The following is a 20,777-nucleotide window of genomic DNA, read 5'->3' as shown; positions in this document are numbered from 1 at the left end:
AACACAAAGCCTTATTCAGAGAGGAGAGATTAGGAACACAAAGCCCTATTCAGAGAGGAGAGATTATATAGGGACACAAAGCCTTATTCAGAGAGGAGAGATTAGGAACACAAAGCCCTATTCAGAGAGGAGAGATTATATAGGGACACAAAGCCTTATTCAGAGAGGAGAGATTATATAGGAACACAAAGCCTTATTCAGAGAGGAGAGATTACATAGGAATACAAAGCCTTATTCAGAGAGGAGAGATTATACAGGAACACAAAGCCTTATTCAGAGAGGAGAGATTACATAGGAATACAAAGCCTTATTCAGAGAGGAGAGATTATATAGGAACACAAAGCCTTATTCAGAGAGGAGAGATTCTATAGGAACACAAAGCCTTATTCACAGAGGAGAGATTACATAGGAACACAATGCCTTATTCAGAGAGGAGAGATTAGGAACACAAAGCCTTATTCAGAGAGGAGAGATTATATAGGGACACAAAGCCTTATTCAGAGAGAAGAGATTATATACGAACACAAAGCCTTATTCAGAGAGGAGAGATTATATAGGAACAAAAAGCCTTATTCAGAGAGGAGCGTACATAGGAACACAAATCCTTATTCAGAGAGGAGAGATTAGGAACACAAAGCCCTATTCAGAGAGGAGAGATTACATAGGAACACAAAGCTTTATTCAGAGAGGAGAGGTTAGGAACACAAAGCCCTATTCAGAGAGGAGAGATAACATAGGAACACAAAGCCTTATTCAGAGAGGAGAGATTAGGAACACAAAGCCTTATTCAGAGAGGAGAGATTATATAGGAACACAAAGCCTTATTCAGAGAGGAGAGATTATATAGGAACACAAAGCCTTATTCAGAGAGGAGAGATTATATAGGAACACAAAGCCTTATTCAGAGAGGAGAGATTATATATTGGAACACAAAGCCTTATTCAGAGAGGAGAGATTATATATTGGAACACAAAGCCTTATTTAAAAAAATAAATCTAACTTTATTTTTCACATGTGCCGAATACAACAAGTGTAGACTTTACCGTGAAATGCTTACTTACAAGCCCTTAACCAACAGCGCAGTTCAAGAAGAGTTAAGAAAATATTTACCAAGTAGACTAAAGTAAAAAGTAATAATAAAAAGTAACACAATAAGAATAACAGTATACAGGGGGTACCGATACCGAGTCAATGTGGAGGCTATATACAGGGTGTACCGATACCGAGTCAGTGTGGAGGCTATATACAGGGGGTACCGGTACAGAGTCAGTGTGGAGGCTATATACAGGGGGTACCGGTACAGAGTCAATGTGGAGGCTATATACAGGGGGTACCGGTACAGAGTCAATGTGGAGGCTATATACAGGGGGTACCGGTACAGAGTCAATGTGGAGGCTATATACAGGGGGTACCAGTACAGAGTCAATGTGGAGGCTATATACAGGGGGTACCGATACCGAGTCAATGTGGAGGCTATATACAGGGTGTACCGATACCGAGTCAGTGTGGAGGCTATATACAGGGGGTACCGGTACAGAGTCAATGTGGAGGCTATATACAGGGGGTACCGGTACAGAGTCAATGTGGAGGCTATATACAGGGGGTACCGGTACAGAGTCAGTGTGGAGGCTATATACAGGGGGTACCGGTACAGAGTCAGTGTGGAGGCTATATACAGGGGGTACCGGTACAGAGTCAATGTGGAGGCTATATACAGGGGGTACCGATACCGAGTCAGTGTGGAGGCTATATACAGGGGGTACCGATACAGAGTCAATGTGGAGGCTATATACAGGGGGTACCGATACCGAGTCAGTGTGGAGGCTATATACAGGGGGTACCGATACCGAGTCAATGTGGAGGCTATATACAGGGGGTACCGATACCGAGTCAATGTGGAGGCTATATACAGGGGGGACTGGTACCGAGTCAATGTGGAGGCTATATACAGGGTGTTACGGTACAGAGTCAATGTGGAGGCTATATACAGGGGGTACCGATACCGAGTCAATGTGGAGGCTATATACAGGGGGTACCGATACCGAGTCAATGTGGAGGCTATATACAGGGGGTACCAGTACAGAGTCAATGTGGAGGCTATATACAGGGGGTACCGATACAGAGTCAATGTGGAGGCTATATACAGGGGGTACCGGTACAGAGTCAATGTGGAGGCTATATACAGGGGGTACCGATACCGAGTCAGTGTGGAGGCTATATACAGGGGGTACCGATACCGAGTCAATGTGGAGGCTATATACAGGGGGTACCGATACCGAGTCAGTGTGGAGGCTATATACAGGGGGTACCGATACCGAGTCAGTGTGGAGGCTATATACAGGGGGTACCGATACCGAGTCAGTGTGGAGGCTATATACAGGGGGTACCGATACCGAGTCAGTGTGGAGGCTATATACAGGGGGTACCGATACCGAGTCAGTGTGGAGGCTATATACAGGGGGTACCGATACCGAGTCAGTGTGGAGGCTATATACAGGGGGTACCGATACCGAGTCAGTGTGGAGGCTATATACAGGGGGTACCGATACCGAGTCAGTGTGGAGGCTATATACAGGGGGGTACCGATACCGAGTCAGTGTGGAGGCTATATACAGGGGGTACCGATACCGAGTCAGTGTGGAGGCTATATACAGGGGGTACCGATACCGAGTCAGTGTGGAGGCTATATACAGGGGGTACCGATACCGAGTCAGTGTGGAGGCTATATACAGGGGGTACCGATACCGAGTCAGTGTGGAGGCTATATACAGGGGGTACCGATACCGAGTCAGTGTGGAGGCTATATACAGGGGGTACCGATACCGAGTCAGTGTGGAGGCTATATACAGGGGGTACCGATACCGAGTCAGTGTGGAGGCTATATACAGGGGGTACCGATACCGAGTCAGTGTGGAGGCTATATACAGGGGGTACCGATACCGAGTCAGTGTGGAGGCTATATACAGGGGGTACCGATACCGAGTCAGTGTGGAGGCTATATACAGGGGGTACCGATACCGAGTCAGTGTGGAGGCTATATACAGGGGGTACCGATACCGAGTCAGTGTGGAGGCTATATACAGGGGGTACCGATACCGAGTCAGTGTGGAGGCTATATACAGGGGGTACCGATACCGAGTCAGTGTGGAGGCTATATACAGGGGGTACCGATACCGAGTCAGTGTGGAGGCTATATACAGGGGGTACCGATACCGAGTCAGTGTGGAGGCTATATACAGGGGGTACCGGTACAGAGTCAATGTTGAGACTATATACAGGGGGTACCGGTACAGAGTCAATGTGGAGGCTATATACAGGGGGTACCGATACCGAGTCAGTGTGGAGGCTATATACAGGGGGTACCGGTACAGAGTCAATGTGGAGGCTATATACAGGGGGTACCGGTACAGAGTCAATGTGGAGGCTATATACAGGGGTACCGGTACAGAGTCAATGTGGAGGCTATATACAGGGGGTACCGGTACCGAGTCAATGTGGAGGCTATATACAGGGGATACCGGTACCGAGTCAATGTGGAGGCTATATACAGGGGGTACCGGTACAGAGTCAATGTGGAGGCTATATACAGGGGGTACCGGTACCGAGTCAATGTGGAGGCTATATACAGGGGATACCGGTACCGAGTCAATGTGGAGGCTATATACAGGGTGTTACGGTACAGAGTCAATGTGGAGGCTATATACAGGGGGTACCGGTACAGAGTCAATGTGGAGGCTATATACAGGGGGTACCGGTACAGAGTCAATGTGGAGGCTATATACAGGGGGTACCGGTACAGAGTCAATGTGGAGGCTATATACAGGGGGTACCGGCACAGAGTCAATGTGGAGGCTATATACAGGGTGTTACGGTACAGAGTCAATGTGGAGGCTATATACAGGGGGTACCGGTACAGAGTCAATGTGGAGGCTATATACAGGGGGTACCGGTACAGAGTCAATGTGGAGGCTATATACAGGGGGTACCGGTACAGAGTCAATGTGGAGGCTATATACAGGGGGTACCGGTACAGAGTCAATGTGGAGGCTATATACAGGGGGTACCGGTACCGAGTCAATGTGGAGGCTATATACAGGGGATACCGGTACCGAGTCAATGTGGAGGCTATATACAGGGTGTTACGGTACAGAGTCAATGTGGAGGCTATATACAGGGGGTACCGGTACAGAGTCAATGTGGAGGCTATATACAGGGGGTACCGGTACAGAGTCAATGTGGAGGCTATATACAGGGGTACCGGTACCGAGTCAATGTGGAGGCTATATACAGGGGGTACCGGTACCGAGTCAATGTGGAGGCTATATACAGGGGGTACCGGTACAGAGTCAATGTGGAGGCTATATACAGGGGGTACCGGTACAGAGTCAATGTGGATGCTATATACAGGGGGTACCGGTACAGAGTCAATGTGGAGGCTATATACAGGGGGTACCGGCACAGAGTCAATGTGGAGGCTATATACAGGGTGTTACGGTACAGAGTCAATGTGGAGGCTATATACAGGGGGTACCGGTACAGAGTCAATGTGGAGGCTATATACAGGGGGTACCGGTACAGAGTCAATGTGGAGGCTATATACAGGGGGTACCGGTACAGAGTCAATGTGGAAGTTATATACAGGGGGTACCGGTGCAGAGTTAATGTGGAGGCTATATACAGGGTGTTACGGTACAGAGTCAGTGTGGAGGCTATATACAGGGGGCAACGATACCGAGTCAGTGTGGAGGCTTCATACAGGGGGCACCGATACAGAGTCAGTGTGCGGGGGTACAGGTTAGGGGGGTGGCAATGTAAATAGTCCAGTGGTGATTTTATGAATTGGTCAGCAGTCTAATGGCTTGGGGGTAGAAGCTGTTGAGGAGCCTTTTGGTCCTAGACTTGGCGCTCCGGTACTGCTTACCGTGTGGTAGCAGAGAAAACAGTCTACACAACTTGGGTGACTGGAGTCTCTGACAAATCTTTGGGCTTTCCTCTGACACCGCCTATTATATAGGTCCTGGATGGCAGGAAGCTTGGCCCCAGTGATGTACTGGGCCATTCGCACTACCTCTGTAGCGCCTTACGGTCAGATGCCGAGCAGTTGCCATACCAGGCAGTGATGCAACCGGTCAGGATGCTCTCGATGGTGCAGCTGTAGAACCTTTTGAGGATCTGGGGACCCATGCCAAATCTTTTCAGTCTCCTGAGGGGGAAAAGGTATTGTTGTGCCCTCTTCATGACTGTCTTGGTATGTTTGGACAATGATCGTTCGTTGGTGATGTGGACACCAAGGAACTTGAAACTCTCGACCCGCTTCACTACAGCCCCGTTGATGTTAATGTGGGCCTGTTCGGCCCGCCTTTTCCAGTAGTCCACGATCAGCTCCTTTGTCTTGCTCACATTGACGGAGAGGTTGTTGTCCGTGCACCACACTGCCATGTCTCTGACCTCCTCCCTATATGCCATCTCATCGTTGTCGGTGATCAGGCCTACCACTGTTGTGCCGTTTAGAGAGGAGAGATTACATAGGAACACAAAGCTTTCTTCATGAAAGGATAGATGACATAGAAACACAAAGCTTTATTCAGAGGGGAGAGATTACATAGGAACATGAAGCCTTATTCAGAGAGGAGAGACTCAGAGAGGGAATGATCTTCAAATACATTTTTAATTAGAACACTACCCACACACATTCATGCATGGACGTGTGCGCGCACACACACACACACACACACACACACACACACACACACACACACACACACACACACGCACATGCACACACACAAAACACACTTCCCTGAATGGCAAAGACATCTCTCCCTCTTTATTTTTTAACTATTTTTTGTTATCCTTTCACTGTCCCCTCTCTCTTTCACTCAGAGCTCGTGATACTGTCCCCCTCCCCTCTCTCTCTTTCATTCAGAGATAGTTATCACTGTCCCATCTGTCTCTCTTTCATTCAGAGATAGTTATCACTGTCCCATCTGTCTCTCTTTCATTCAGAGATAGTTATCACTGTCCCATCTGTCTCTCTTTCATTCAGAGATAGTTATCACTGTCCCATCTGTCTCTCTTTCATTCAGAGATAGTTATCACTGTCCCATCTGTCTCTCTTTCATTCAGAGATAGTTATCACTGTCCCATCTGTCTCTCTTTCATTCAGAGATAGTTATCACTGTCCCATCTGTCTCTCTTTCATTCAGAGATAGTTATCACTGTCCCATCTCTCTCTCTTTCATTCAGAGATAGTTATCACTGTCTTCCTCTCTCTTTCACTCAGAGCCAAAAAGTTATCACTCCCTATTCATTATAAATAACTCCATAGCGACTTGCTCCTCCATACAGACAAACTCCTCCACACTGACTAACTCCTACATAGTGACTTGCTCTCCAATAGTGACCAGCTCTTCATACTGACTAACTCCTACATAGTGACTTGCTCTCCAATAGTGACCAGCTCTTCATACTGACTAACTCCTACATAGTGACTTGCTCTCCATAGAGACTAACTCCTCCATACTGACTAACTCATCCATATTGACTAACTCCTCCATAGTGACATTCTCTTCCGTAGTGAATTTCTCTTCCGTAGTGACTAACTCATCCATAGTGACTAACTCATCCATAGTGACTAACTCCTCCATAGAGACTAACTCCTCCATACTGACTAACTCCTCCATACTGACTAACTCCTCCATACTGACTAACTCCTCCATACTGACTAACTCATCCATAGTGACTAACTCCTCCATAGTGACTAACTCCTCGATACTGACTAACTCCTCCATACTGACTGACTCCTCCATAGTGACTAACTCCTCCATAGTGACTAACTCCTCCATAGTGACTAACTCCTCCATAGTGACTGACTCCTCCTTACTGACTGACTCCTCCATACTGACTGACTCCTCCATAGAGACTAACTCCTCCATAGTGACTGACTTCTCCTTACTGACTGACTCCTCCATAGTGACTGACTTCTCCTTACTGACTGACTCCTCCATAGTGACTAACTCCTCCATACTGACTAACTCCTCCATGCTGACTAACTCCTCCATAGTGACTAACTCCTCCATACTGACTAACTCCTCCATGGTGACTAACTCCTCCACGGTGACTGACTCCTCCACGGTGACTGACTCCTCCACAGTGACTGACTCCTCCATAGTGACTAACTCCTCCATACTGACTAACTCCTCCATACTGACTAACTCCTCCATAGTGACTAACTCCTCCATAGTGACTAACTCCTCCAAAGTGACTGACTCCTCCATAGTGATTGACTCCTCCACGGTGACTGACTCCTCCACAGTGACTGACTCCTCCATAGTGACTAACTCCTCCATACTGACTAACTCCTCCATACTGACTAACTCCTCCACGGTGACTGACTCCTCCACGGTGACTGACTCCTCCACGGTGACTGACTCCTCCACAGTGACTGACTCCTCCACAGTGACTGACTCCTCCACAGTGACTGACTCCTCCATACTGACTAACTCCTCCATAGTGACTAACTCCTCCATAGTGACTAACTCCTCCAAAGTGACTGACTCCTCCATAGTGATTGACTCCTACATAGTGACTGACTTCTACATAGTGACTAACTCCTCCATACTGACTAACTCCTCCATAGTGACTAACTCCTCCATACTGACTAACTTCTCCTTACTGACTAACTCCTCCATAGTGACTAACTCCTCCTTACTGACTAACTCCTCCATAGTGACTAACTCCTCCATAGTGACTAACTCCTCCATAGTGACTAACTCCTCCATACTGACTAACTCCTCCATAGTGACTGACTCCTCCATACTGACTAACTCCTCCATACTGACTAACTCCTCCATAGTGACTGACTCCTCCATACTGACTAACTCCTCCATAGTGACTAACTCCTCCATAGTGACTGACTCCTCCATGGTGACTAACTTCTACATAGTGACTAACTCCTCCATAGTGACTAACTCCTCCATAGTGTTTAACTCCTCCATAGTGACTAACTCCTCCATAGTGACTAACTCCTCCATAGTGACTAACTCCTCCATAGTGACTAACTCCTCCATAATGACTAACTCCTCCATAATGACTAACTCCTCCGTAGTGACTAACTCCTCCGTAGTGACTAACTCCTCCATAGACACTAACTCCTCCATTGACACTAACTCCTCCATTGACACTAACTCCTCCATTGACACTAACTCCTCAGTAGAGACTAACTCCTCCATAGTGTTTAACTCCTCCATAGTGACTAACTCCATCATAGTGACTAACTCCTCCATAGTGACTAATTCCTCAATAGTGACTAACTCCTCCATAGTGACTAACTCCTCCATAGTGACTGACTCCTACATAGTGACTGACTCCTACATAGTGACTGACTCCTCCATAGTGACTAACTCCTCCATAGTGACTAACTCCTCCATAATGACTAACTCCTCCATAATGACTAACTCCTCCGTAGTGACTAACTCCTCCGTAGTGACTAACTCCTCCATAGACACTAACTCCTCCATTGACACTAACTCCTCCATTGACACTAACTCCTCCATTGACACTAACTCCTCAGTAGAGACTAACTCCTCCATAGTGTTTAACTCCTCCATAGTGACTAACTCCATCATAGTGACTAACTCCTCCATAGTGACTAATTCCTCAATAGTGACTAACTCCTCCATAGTGACTAACTCCTCCATAGTGACTGACTCCTACATAGTGACTGACTCCTACATAGTGACTGACTCCTACATAGTGACTGACTCCTCCATAGAGACTGACTCCTCCATAGTGACTAACTCCTCCATACTGACCTACTCCTCCATGGTGACTAACTTCTACATAGTGACTAACTCCTCCATACTGACTAACTTCTCCATACTGACTAACTTCTACATAGTGACTAACTCCTCCATAGTGACTAACTCCTCCATAGTGACTAACTCCTCCATAGTGACTAACTCCTCCATCATGACTAACTCCTCCATCATGACTAACTCCTCCATACTGACTAACTCCTCCATACTGACTAACTCCTCCATAGTGACTAACTCCTCCATAGTGACTAACTCCTCCATAGTGACTAACTCCTCCATAGTGACTAACTCCTCCATAGTGACTAACTCCTCCGTAGTGACTAACTCCTCCGTAGTGACTAACTCCTCCGTAGTGACTAACTCCTCCGTAGTGACTAACTCCTCCGTAGTGACTAACTCCTCCGTAGTGACTAACTCCTCCATAGAGACTAACTCCTCCATACTGACTAACTACTCTGTAGTGACTAACTCCTCCATAGTGAGTAATTCCTCCATATTGTTTAACTCCTCCATACTGACTAACTCCTCCATACTGACTAACTCCTCTGTAGAGACTAACTCCTCCATACTGACTAACTCCTCCATAGTGACTAACATCTCCATAGAGACTAACTCCTCCATAGTGACTAACTCCTCCATACTGACTAACTCCTCCATAGTGACTGACTCCTCCATACTGACTGACTCCTCCATACTGACTAACTCCTCCATACTGACTAACTCCTCCGTAGTGACTAACTCCTCCGTAGTGACTAACTCCTCCATAGTGACTAACTCCTCCGTAGTGACTAACTCCTCCATACCGACTAACTCCTCTGTAGTGACTAACTCCTCTGTAGAGACTAACTCCTCCATACTGACTGACTCCTCCGTGGTGACTAACTTCTACATAGTGACTAACTCCTCCATAGTGACTAACTTCTCCATACTGACTTACTCCTCCATAGTGACTAACTCCTCCATACTGACTAACTCCTCCATACTGACTAACTCCTCCATACTGACTAACTCCTCCATACTGACTAACTCCTCCATACTGACTAACTTCTCCATACTGACTAACTTCTCCATAGTGACTGACTCCTCCATACTGACTAACTCCTCCATACTGACTAACTCCTCCATATTGACTAACTCCTACATAGTGACTGACTCCTCCATAGTTTGGGAGAGCCTTTCTCTATAACAATGTGGTTGCATTTGTTTTGTGTGATTTACTTTTATATATAAATGGAGGTTATTGTTTTTTTTTTCATTTTATTTTTTCAATGTGGCCCACTCTAAACCACCTACTGTCTGACCAATGTAGCCCACACCTACTGGCCCACTGGCAGGATGACTTTGTGGTGAGGTCATTTTTGTTCTTAATCCCTTGTATTCACTGTTTCTGGATAGAGCAGGTTTTTAGTTTATTCAACCTCAGCTCTCACTCAGCTGCTGTCAGGCACATCTGTGTGGCCTGGTGTGCATGTGTATGTGCACGTGTGTGCACGCTTGTAAATACAACTCTATTTCTGTGAGTGCACGTGTGCGTCTGTGTCTTTGCGTCAAGGGGCACTTTGTGTTGTATAATGAGTGTGTATGGGTACAGACATTTCCTCGACTACGTACTATAAAGAGTTGGTGGATGAGGTACACTTAATAACTTGCGTGAACTATATATGCTGTCTATATCTCTGTCGTACAGTGTACCTTGAACAAGAGAGAGAGGGAACAGGAAAGAAAATAAATGTGTGGAGATCACCGTGGAAAGAGAAGAGGTCACAGTGGAAAGAGAAGAGGTCACAGTGAGGAGAGAGAAGAGGTCACAGTGGAAAGAGAAGAGGTCACAGTGAGGAGAGAGAAGAGGTCACAGTGAGGAGAGAGAAGAGGTCACAGTGGAAAGAGGTCCCAGTGGAGAGAGAAGAGGTCACAGTGGAAAGAGGTCACAGTGGAAAGAGAAGAGGTCACAGTGGAAAGATAAGAGGTCACAGTGGAAAGAGAAGAGGTCACAGTGGAAAGAGGTCACAGTGGAGAGAGAAGAGGTCACAGTAGAAAGAGAAAGAGGTAACTGTGGAAAGAGAAGAGGTCACAGTGGAAAGAGAAGAAAAGGTCACAGTGGAAAGAGAAGAGGTCACAGTGGAAAGAGAAGAGGTCACAGTGAGGAGAGAGAAGAGGTCACAGTGAGGAGAGAGAAGAGGTCACAGTGGAAAGATAAGAGGTCACAGTGGAAAGATAAGAGGTCACAGTGGAAAGAGGTCACAGTGGAAAGATAAGAGGTCACAGTGGAAAGATAAGAGGTCACAGTGGAAAGAGAAGAGGTCACAGTGGAAAGAGAAAGAGGTAACCGTGGAAAGAGAAGAGGTCACAGTGGAAAGAGAAGAAAAGGTCACAGTGGAAAGAGAAGAGGTCACAGTGGAAAGATAAGAGGTCACAGTGGAAAGAGAACACAGTGGAGAGAGAAGAGGTCAAAGTGGAAAGAGAAGAGGTCACAGTGGAAAGATAAGAGGTCACAGTGGAAAGAGGTTACAGTGGAGAGAGAAGAGAGCACAGTGGAAAGAGAAGAGGTCACAGTGGAGAGAGAAGAGGTCACAGTGAGGAGAGAGAAGCGTTTGAATGTTTAATGAATTGGAAGGTTAAAATGCTCTCACTGCACAGTATACCCTCACCATTCAATACATCTAACACACGTGCAGACGAACACACGCACACACACACACACACACACACACACACACACACACACACACACACACACACACACACACACACACACACACACACACACACACACACACACACACACACACACACACACACACACCAGGTAATAAAGAAGCAGGGCGTGATGCCACAAACGGCCCGGGTGACACGGAATGCTTCAGATAGGTCACGTTCCATTCAGCTACAAGACATGCAGAAACCTGCTATAGAGAAAGAGATGTGGTCCCCAACCTAATTAATACAGTATGTTGTCCCCAACCTAATTAACACTGAATACAGTATTTTGTCAATAGACTAGTAGTTGATGTGTCACACTTTGGCTTTCACTTAGTCTGATTTCAGTTATTCTGATTTCAGTTAGTCTGATTTCAGTTTGTCTGATTTCAGTTCGTCTGATTTCAGTTTGTCTGATTTCAGTTTGTCTGATTTCAGTTTGTCTGATTTCAGTTCGTCTGATTTCAGTTCGTCTGATGTTCTCAAGCAAGATAGTCATCAACTCTTAGGTTTAACTCTCTTGACACACAAACACACGTGTACGCACATTCAAAAACACACACAACCTCCTGTGGAAACCATATATATATTAAAGGGGCAGCAGGTAGCCTAGTGGAAAACAGAGGATGACAGAGTGGAGAACAGAGGATGACAGAGTGGAGAACAGAGGATGGCAGAGTGGAGAACAGAGGATGGCAGAGTGGAGAACAGAGGATGGCAGAGTGGAGAACAGAGGATGGCAGAGTGGAGAACAGAGGATGACAGAGTGAAAAACAGAGGATGACAGAGTGGAGAACAGAGGATGACAGAGTGAAAAACAGAGGATGGCAGAGTGGAGGATGGAGGATTGAGCTCAAACTATGTTTGAAATATCAATTTAGAATGCAGTTACAATAATAATGTTGAATTCCAAACTACATCGTATGTCTGAGGTTTCGATGATGACAAAATGATACAGTTGCACAAATGATGCAGATTGTCTATAATCATATCAAAATACAGAATGGACATAAAATAATTTTGTAATTTATGTATAGTCATCTTTATTCTAATGGGGTAATCCAATCCTGCCTAATCAAGTTGTGATCGGCTGTTGTGATGGTAGCCAAGTATTTTCAGGTGTAAGGACCATGGTCATATGATAGGGAACTTAACTGTGAGCAACTGTGAGTATGATTTGACACGTCAGCATTTTCTGTATTTAACAGTACAAATCGTCATTCCGAAAAGTCTAATCTTCATTGTTGCCGGTAAATCAGTCGTAATTCTGATTATCATAGTTTATTTTTTCTGTCCGTTTTGTTTTCCAATGTTGACCTGGCCAGGATCTAGGTAACGCTGAACTTTAACCTTCTGCTCCATGTTGACCTGGCCAGGTTCTAGGTAATGCCGAACTTTAACCTTCTGCTGAGCTCTTAACCAAAGGTTTAACAGTAGGCTAGCATCAGGTTCATTTACATTAATTGAGGATAAGAGTCCCGCTAGCAGGACAACTTCCGGTGAAACTGAAGGCCGCGCAATTCAAATAAATAATCATAAATATTATGGATTTTAAACATTTATGTACATATAAGTGTCTTATATCAGCTGAAAGATTAAATTCTTGTTAATCTAACTGCACTGTCTGATTTACAGTAGCTATTACAGCGAAAACATGCCATGCAATTGTATGAGGACAGCGCCCCACATCAAAATGTTTTTCCACCGGCACAGGTTTCAAACATTGACAAATAACGATAAAATATTCACTTATTTTTTGAAAATCGTCCTCTGATTTGTCATCCAAAGGGTCCCAGCTATAACATGTAGTGTTGTTTTGTTAGATAAAATCCTTCTTTATATCCCAAAAAGTCTGTTTAGTTGGTGCCGTCGATTTGAGTAATCCACTTGTTCAACATGCAGAGAAAGGAATTTGAAAATCTACCCTTAAAATTTGGTTTCAACAAGTCAAAATGCATTTCTATTTACTCCTCAGATACCCTAAAATGTAATGAAACTATAATATTTCTTACGGAAGAAGTATTTTCAATAGGAAACCGATTTTAGCAGGTGTGTAATTTCCATGACTGTGTCCTTCTGCTAAAACTGAAATGTCTTATTGTCTTTGAAGTTACCAGCCTGAAACCTTGAACATAGACTGCTGACAGCCTGTGGAAAGCATAGGAATTGCATCCAGGGAGATGATTTTCAATATGACCGTATACTTGCCATTCTAAGAGGATGGTCTCTCTCAAAACAATAATTTCCGGTTGGTTTTTCTTTAGATTTTCTCCTACCATATCTATTGTGTTATATTCTCCTACCTTATTTTAACATTTCTACAAACTTCAAAGTGTTTTCTTTCCAATGGTACCAATTATATGCTTATCCTGGCTTCAGGGCCTGAGTAACAGGCAGTTTACTTTGGGCACGTCACTCAAACAGGAAGTGAAGAAAAAAAGGGGCCTAGCCCTAAGAATTACCAGGTTGATTCTCTCAGGCTGGATGAAAATGACTACATCGGCCATGATCCTTTGCAAGTTACGGCCAATTTCACCATGATCCTTAGCTATTTTGTGGTTCCATTCAGCCCCATTCAGCAAATTGGCTCGATTCAACTAATCCGGGGGCCAGGTAGATGGAATGTGTGTGTGTGTGTGTGTGTGTGTGTGTGTGTGTGTGTGTGTGTGTGTGTGTGTGTGTGTGTGTGTGTGTGTGTGTGATGGCAAGGCTGTTTTAGTCAGAAATGATCTTACAGATATGTCCTCAGAGCACTTTAAAGGTCAGTGTTCCTTGCTGAAACAATCAGTTCAGTTTGTGACCTCAGTTAACCACTAGGTGGGAGTGTTGGGTAGGTTATCTCAGGCCTAGACAAGAGCCACACACACACACACACACACACACACGCACACACACACACACACGCACGCACGCACACACACACACACACACAGAGGGAGAGGTAGAATTCCTAATCCTGTCCTGAGGCCGTGCCCCACTGATGGTTACCCTGACAACACCTTTCCCTGGTGACGGCTGCATACCTTGACGACTAGTCTACATTCTACACACACCCTCACGCACTTAAACTTTAGCCATAATGCCACATTTACAAACACACACACACACACACACACACACACACACACACACACACACACACACACACACACACACACACACACACACACACACACACACACACACACACACACACACACACACACACACACACACACACACTCACTCACTCACTCACTCACTCACTCACCATCTATCTTATGGGAGTATCTGGGGCATGTCTGACATGTTGTTTTGCTGACGTATGGAGTCATAAACCAGACTGTTAGAATGTTATGTTAGTATACTAATGGACAGCCTCACTCTGTGGGATCCGTTTATACAGGATCCATTACCATTAACAGTAGTGTACAGGACTCTCCTCTCTCTAGTGGATGTTCTCTCTCTCTCCTCTCTCCTCTCTCTCTCTCCTCTCTCTTCTCTCCTCTCTCTCCTCTCTCTCTCTTCTCTCTCCTCTCTCTCTTCTCTCTCTGTCTCCCCCCTCTCTCTCTCTCTCTTCTCTCTCTAGTTGATGTTCTCTCTCTCTCTTCTCTCTCTCTCTCTTCTCTATCTCCCTCTCTCCCCTCTCTATCTCTCCCTCTCCCCTCTCTATCTCTCTCTCTCTCTCTCTCTCTCTCTCTCTCTCTCTCTTCTCCCTTCTCCCTTCTCTCCTCTCTCTCTCTCTCTCTCTCTCTCTCTCTCTCTCTCTCCTCTCTCTTCTCTCTTCTCTCTTCTCTCTTCTCTCCTCTCTCTCTCCCTCTCCCCTCTCTCCTCTCTCTCCTCTCTCTTCTCTCTCTTCTCTCCTCTCTCTTCTCTCTTCTCTCTTCTCTCCTCTCTCCTCTCTCTCCCTTCTCTCCTCTCTCCTCTCTCCTCTCTCTTCTCTCTTCTCTCTTCTCTCTTCTCTCCTCTCTCTCCTCTCGCCTCTCTCCTCTCTCTTCACTCCTCTCTCTTCTCTCTTCTCTCTCCTCTCTCTCCTCTCTCTCCTCTCTCTCCTCTCTCTCTTCTCTCTCTCCTCTCTCTTCTCTCCTCTCTCCTCTCTCTTCTCTCCTCTCTCCTCTCTCTCTCTCCTATGTCACTGTCCCATCTCTCCTAATCTTATATTAACCTTACGGTAAATAGCTGAACTAATAGCTGAACTGGCCTGTAAAATTGAGGTTTGTAAATCCCCCCCCTCAATCTCTCCAGTTCCTCTCCACTACCGCCCCTCCACCTCTCCTCCGCCCTTCTAGTGGCTCACTGTAAATGTCTTCCTTATCACAGCCTCTACTCAACAGCTGCTGGGCTGGGCTATAGGATAAACATCAGGCAGAAGGGTCATGATATAGCAACGTTATATGAATCACCATGATGACCATGACCATGTTGTAGCTACAGATGTAGGATCTTACTCTGAGCCAGTTTGCCACAATATTATTTACGTTGATCATACTTTTTTTTTCTTCTCCCATCTTGTCTCGTCGCTGAAACTCCCCAACGGGCCTGGGAGAGGTCGAAACATGACTCGCTAAAACCTCAAAACCTGGAGGCACCAATGTGTCGGAGGAAACATCGTTCAACTGACGACCGGCCTACCACAAGGAGTCGCGATGAGTCAAGTAAAGCCCCTCTTTGCCAAACCCTCCCCTAACCCAGAAGATGCTGAGCCAATTGTGCGCCTCTCTATGGGTCTCAAGGCTGGTTGTGACACAGCCTGGGAAAGTTTTGTAATGGTAATAGTTTTATATGATAATAGTTTATTTGGGTAATAGTTTAATATGGTAATAGTTTGATAGTTTAATAGGGTAATAGTTTAATAGGGAAACAGTTTAATAGGGTAATGGTTTAATAGTTTAATTGGGTAATAGTTTAATAGGGTAATAGCTTAATAGTTTAGTAGGGTAATTGTTTAATAGGGTAATTGTTTAATAGGGTAATTGTTTAATAGGGTAATTGTTTAATAGGGTAATTGTTTAATAGGGTAATAGGGTAATTGTTTAATAGGGTAATAGTTTAATAGGCTAATAGTTTTGTAGGGTAATAGTTCAATAGTGTAGTAGGGTAATAGGGTGATTGATTAATAGGTTAATAGTTTGATAGGGTAACAGTTTAATAGGTTAATAGTTTAATAAGGTAATAGGGTAATAGTTTAATAGGGAAACAGTTTAATAGGGTAATAGTTTTACTGGGTAAAAATGTCATTTGTTTGTGTCTTCCCTTAATCACAGTCTGTGTTGACAGGAGATGTTCGTCATGTTTGTTGTGTAGTCTAGTTTGACAGACCCACAACATGTTCTGGGTGTTGTTGTATAGTCTAGTTTGACAGACCCACAACCTGTTCTGGGTGTTGTTGTGTAGTCTAGTTTGACAGACCCACAACCTGTTCTGGGTGTTCTTGTGTACAGCTTGACAGACCCACAACCTGTTCTGGGTGTTGTTGTATAGTCTAGTTTGACAGACCCACAACCTGTTCTGGGTGTTGTTGTGTAGTCTAGTTTGACAGACCCACAACATGTTCTGGGTGTTGTTGTATAGTCTAGTTTGACAGACCCACAACCTGTTCTGGGTGTTGTTGTATAGTCTAGTTTGACAGACCCACAACCTGTTCTGGGTGTTGTTGTGTAGTCTAGTTTGACAGACCCACAACCTGTTCTGGGTGTTGTTGTATAGTCTAGTTTGACAGACCCACAACATGTTCTGGGTGTTGTTGTATAGTCTAGTTTGACAGACCCACAACATGTTCTGGGTGTTGTTGTATAGTCTAGTTTGACAGACCCACAACCTGTTCTGGGTGTTGTTGTATAGTCTAGTTTGACAGACCCACAACCTGTTCTGGGTGTTGTTGTGTAGTCTAGTTTGACAGACCCACAACCTGTTCTGGGTGTTGTTGTGTACAGCTTGACAGACAGATGAGCTGTTCTGGTCTGAGTAAACACTGGAGTAGTTTGAGGATCCTCTCTTCAGAGAATAGAGAGCAAATAAAATAATTACGATAGATGAAAACATCCAGAAAACAGACAGAAGAAGTGGAGAGAGTCCACACACCGAGAGAAAAGAACAAAACTGTGTCGGAGACATAAACAGAGAGACGGGAGGGAGGGAGACAGAGAGAGGGAGAGACAGAGAGAGAAAGAGAGAGAGAGAGAGAGAGAGAAAGAGAGAAAGAGAGAGAGAGAGAGAGAGAGAGAGAGAGAAAGAGAGAAAGAGAGAGAGAGAGACAGACAGAGAGAGACAGTGAGAGAGACAGAGAGAGACAGAGAGAGAACGTGAGAGAGAGAGAGAGACAGACAGAGAGAGACAGTGAGAGAGACAGAGAGAGACAGAGAGAGAACGTGAGAGAGAGAGTGAGAGAGAGAGAGAGAGAGTGAGAGAGAGAGTGTGAGAGAGAGAGAGAGTGGGAGGGGCACACACAGACAGGCTTGCTGAGTGGATCAGTACGGTCACTGCTGCTGGGTGTATTGGACTGGGAGAGTGTGTGCGCAAGGAACAGTGAGCAGTGGGTTTGTGAGAGAGTGTGTAAGCAGCTTATTTGTGTGACAGGCGTAGCGATGAGGTTGTGAGGGTAGGTGTGTGGTGGTTCTCAGGCTGGAACTGTGTCAGTGTGTTGGTGTGTAGCTGGAACTGTGGGAGTGTGTGTTTGTTTACTAGGGTGATGTGAGAGTGTGTGTTTGTTTACTAGGGTGATGTGGAGTGTGAGTGTATGAGTGAGTGTCTAGCCAGATTTAGAGCAACACGAATGTGTATTTAGCGAAAACAGGGAAGGCATGACAAAGCATGGGATTGAGTGTTTGAGTGAGTTTTTCCAGTAGTGTGTGTATGCTAAACTGTTTGTGACTGTGTGTGAGTTCCAGGACCAGAGGGGTGTGAGTTCCAGGACCAGGGGGGTGTGAGTTCCAGGTCCAGGGGGGTGTGAGTTCCAGGACCAGGGGGTGTGAGTTCCAGGACCAGGGGGGTGTGAGTTCCAGGACCAGGTGGAGGGTGAGTTCCAGGACCAGAGGGGTGTGAGTTCCAGGACCAGGGGGGTGTGAGTTCCAGGACAGGGGGGTGTGAGTTCCAGGACCAGGGGGGGTGTGAGTTCCAGGACCAGGGGGGGTGTGAGTTCCAGGACCAGGGGGGTGTGAGTTCCAGGACCAGGGGGGGGTGAGTTCCAGGACCAGGGGGGGGGTGAGTTCCAGGACCAGGGGGGTGTGAGTTCCAGGACCAGGGGGGGTGTGAGTTCCAGGACCAGGGGGGTGTGAGCTCCAGGACCAGGGGGGTGTGAGCTCTTGAAGAGGGACTATCCAGATGTTGCCTTTTGGGACACCTCCTTCACCTGGACTCTAGACCCCATGTAGGGGGGTGAGGATTACCCCGGATTCCTTCAACATGGGGAACAGCGTCCACAAGAACAAGAAGAGGGTCCCTGAAGCCCGCAACAGACCCTCTTCACACCTCAACCCTGACCCCCGCTCAGGCTCTAAACCTGGTCCAAACCCCAGCCCCCGCTCAGGGAACACCAAATCCTTCTGGCACTTTGGGCGGGTGGATAAACTCAAAACAGGTAGGACGATCTGGATGATCAGTGGGAATGTTTTGGGGGATTTAATTGATTTCAGCAGTCTGTGATGTCAGAAGCATGATGTCATCTGTCTTCTAGATCTTTCTTGAGAAAGTTCTATATTCCAATGTGTAAATGGTCATTATCTCTGGTTGTAGTAACGATGGTGTCAAAAGCATGAACAGCTGTTACCTTGTGGAGAGGAGACAAGCTGACTGTGTAACAATAGGAGGTAGCAGAAGTTACTGACGTTGATGTGAATGGGTCTGTGTAAAGATCCATGATATTGTGTGGTAGTTGATGTACTGACAGTGATGTGCGTGTATCTGTGTAAATATATTGTGTGTTTATATACACTACTTGACCAAAAGTATGTGGACACCTGCTCATCCATCATCTCATTCTAAAATCATTGGCATTAATATGGAGTTGGTCCCCCCCTTTGCTGCTATAACAGCCTCCACTCTTCTGGGAAGGCTTTCCACTAGATGTTGGAACATCGCTGCGGGGACTTGCTTCCATTCAGCCACAATAGCATTAGTTAGGTCGGGCGCTGATGTTGGATTAGGCCTGGCACGCAGTCGCCGTTCCAATTCATCCCAAAGGTGTTCTATGGGGTTGAGGTCAGGGCTCTGTGAAGGCCAGTCAAGTTCTTCCGCACTAATCTCGACAAACCATTTCTGTAAGGACCTCGCTTTGTGCACGGGGGCATTGTCATGTTGAAACAGGAAAAGGTATTCCCCAAACTGTTGCCACAAAGTTGGAAGCATAGAATCATCTAGAATGTCCTTGTATGCTACAGTGTTAAGATTTCCCTTCACTTGAACTAAGGGGTCTAGCCCTAACAATGAAAAACAGTCACAGACCATTATTCCTCCTCCACCAAACTTTACAGTTGGCACTATGCATTGGGGCAGGTAGCGTTCTCCTGGCATTTGCCAAACCCAGATTTGTCCGTCGTACTGCCAGATGGTGAAACATGATTCATCACTCCAGAGAACGTGTTTCCAATGCTCTAGAGTCCAATGGCAGCGAGCTTTACACCACTCCAGGTGAAGCTTGGCATTGTGCATGGTGATCTTAGGCTTGTGTGTAGCTGCTCGGCCATGGAAACCCATTTCATGAAGCTCCCGACGAACAGTTCTCTGTACTGAGTGTTGCAACCGAAGACAGAGAGGCAGTTTGTAACTCTGTAGTGAGTGTTGCAATTGATGTTTATATATCCTAATAACGGGACATTAAATACTGTAATATCTTGTGTTTCACTGAGTTGTGGCTGAACGACAACATTAATAACATACAGCTGGCGAGTTATACACTCTAACGGTAGGATAGAAGAGCAGCCTCTGGTAAGACACGGGGCGGGGGCCTATGCATATTTGTAAACAACAGCTGGTGGAACGATATCTAAGGAAGTCTCGAGGTTTTGCTCACCTGAGGTAGAGTATCTCATGATAAGCTGTAGACCACACTATCTACCTAGAGAGTTTTCATCTGTATTTTTCGTAGCTGTCTACATACCACCAGAGACCGATGCTGGCACTAAAACCACACTCAATAAGCCATTTCCCGTGTGGCTCAGTTGGTAGAGCATGGTGTTTGCAACGCCAGGGTTTTGGGTTCGATTCCCACGGGGGACCAGTACGAAAAACATTTTTTTTTAAATGTATGAAATGTATGCATTCAATACTGTAAATCGCTCTGGATAAGAG

General features: G+C 45.7%; 1 protein-coding gene across 4 annotated transcripts in view; it reads left to right on the top strand.

Annotated features, from left to right (window-relative positions):
* LOC106570725 (uncharacterized protein KIAA1522 homolog) overlaps positions 1-20,777 on the top strand; it is a 125,346-nt gene that overhangs the window by 14,744 nt on the left and 89,825 nt on the right. Inside the window, exon 1 of one of the 4 annotated variants that reach the window (XM_014143208.2) lies at positions 18,717-19,068. The exons of the other annotated variants lie outside the window; for them this stretch is intronic. Within the exon in view, the coding sequence (XP_013998683.2) occupies positions 18,894-19,068 (175 nt within the window). The 5' untranslated portion in view covers positions 18,717-18,893. Of the gene's footprint in view, positions 1-18,716; positions 19,069-20,777 lie in introns of those variants that run through there. 4 annotated transcript variants of the gene reach the window in all.

This window comes from Salmo salar, chromosome ssa14 (assembly GCF_905237065.1).
Source record: "Salmo salar chromosome ssa14, Ssal_v3.1, whole genome shotgun sequence".
Classification (NCBI taxonomy): Eukaryota; Metazoa; Chordata; class Actinopteri; order Salmoniformes; family Salmonidae; genus Salmo; species Salmo salar.
Note: the sequence above shows the minus strand (reverse complement) of the source record. Positions and strands in the feature narration are given on the sequence as shown.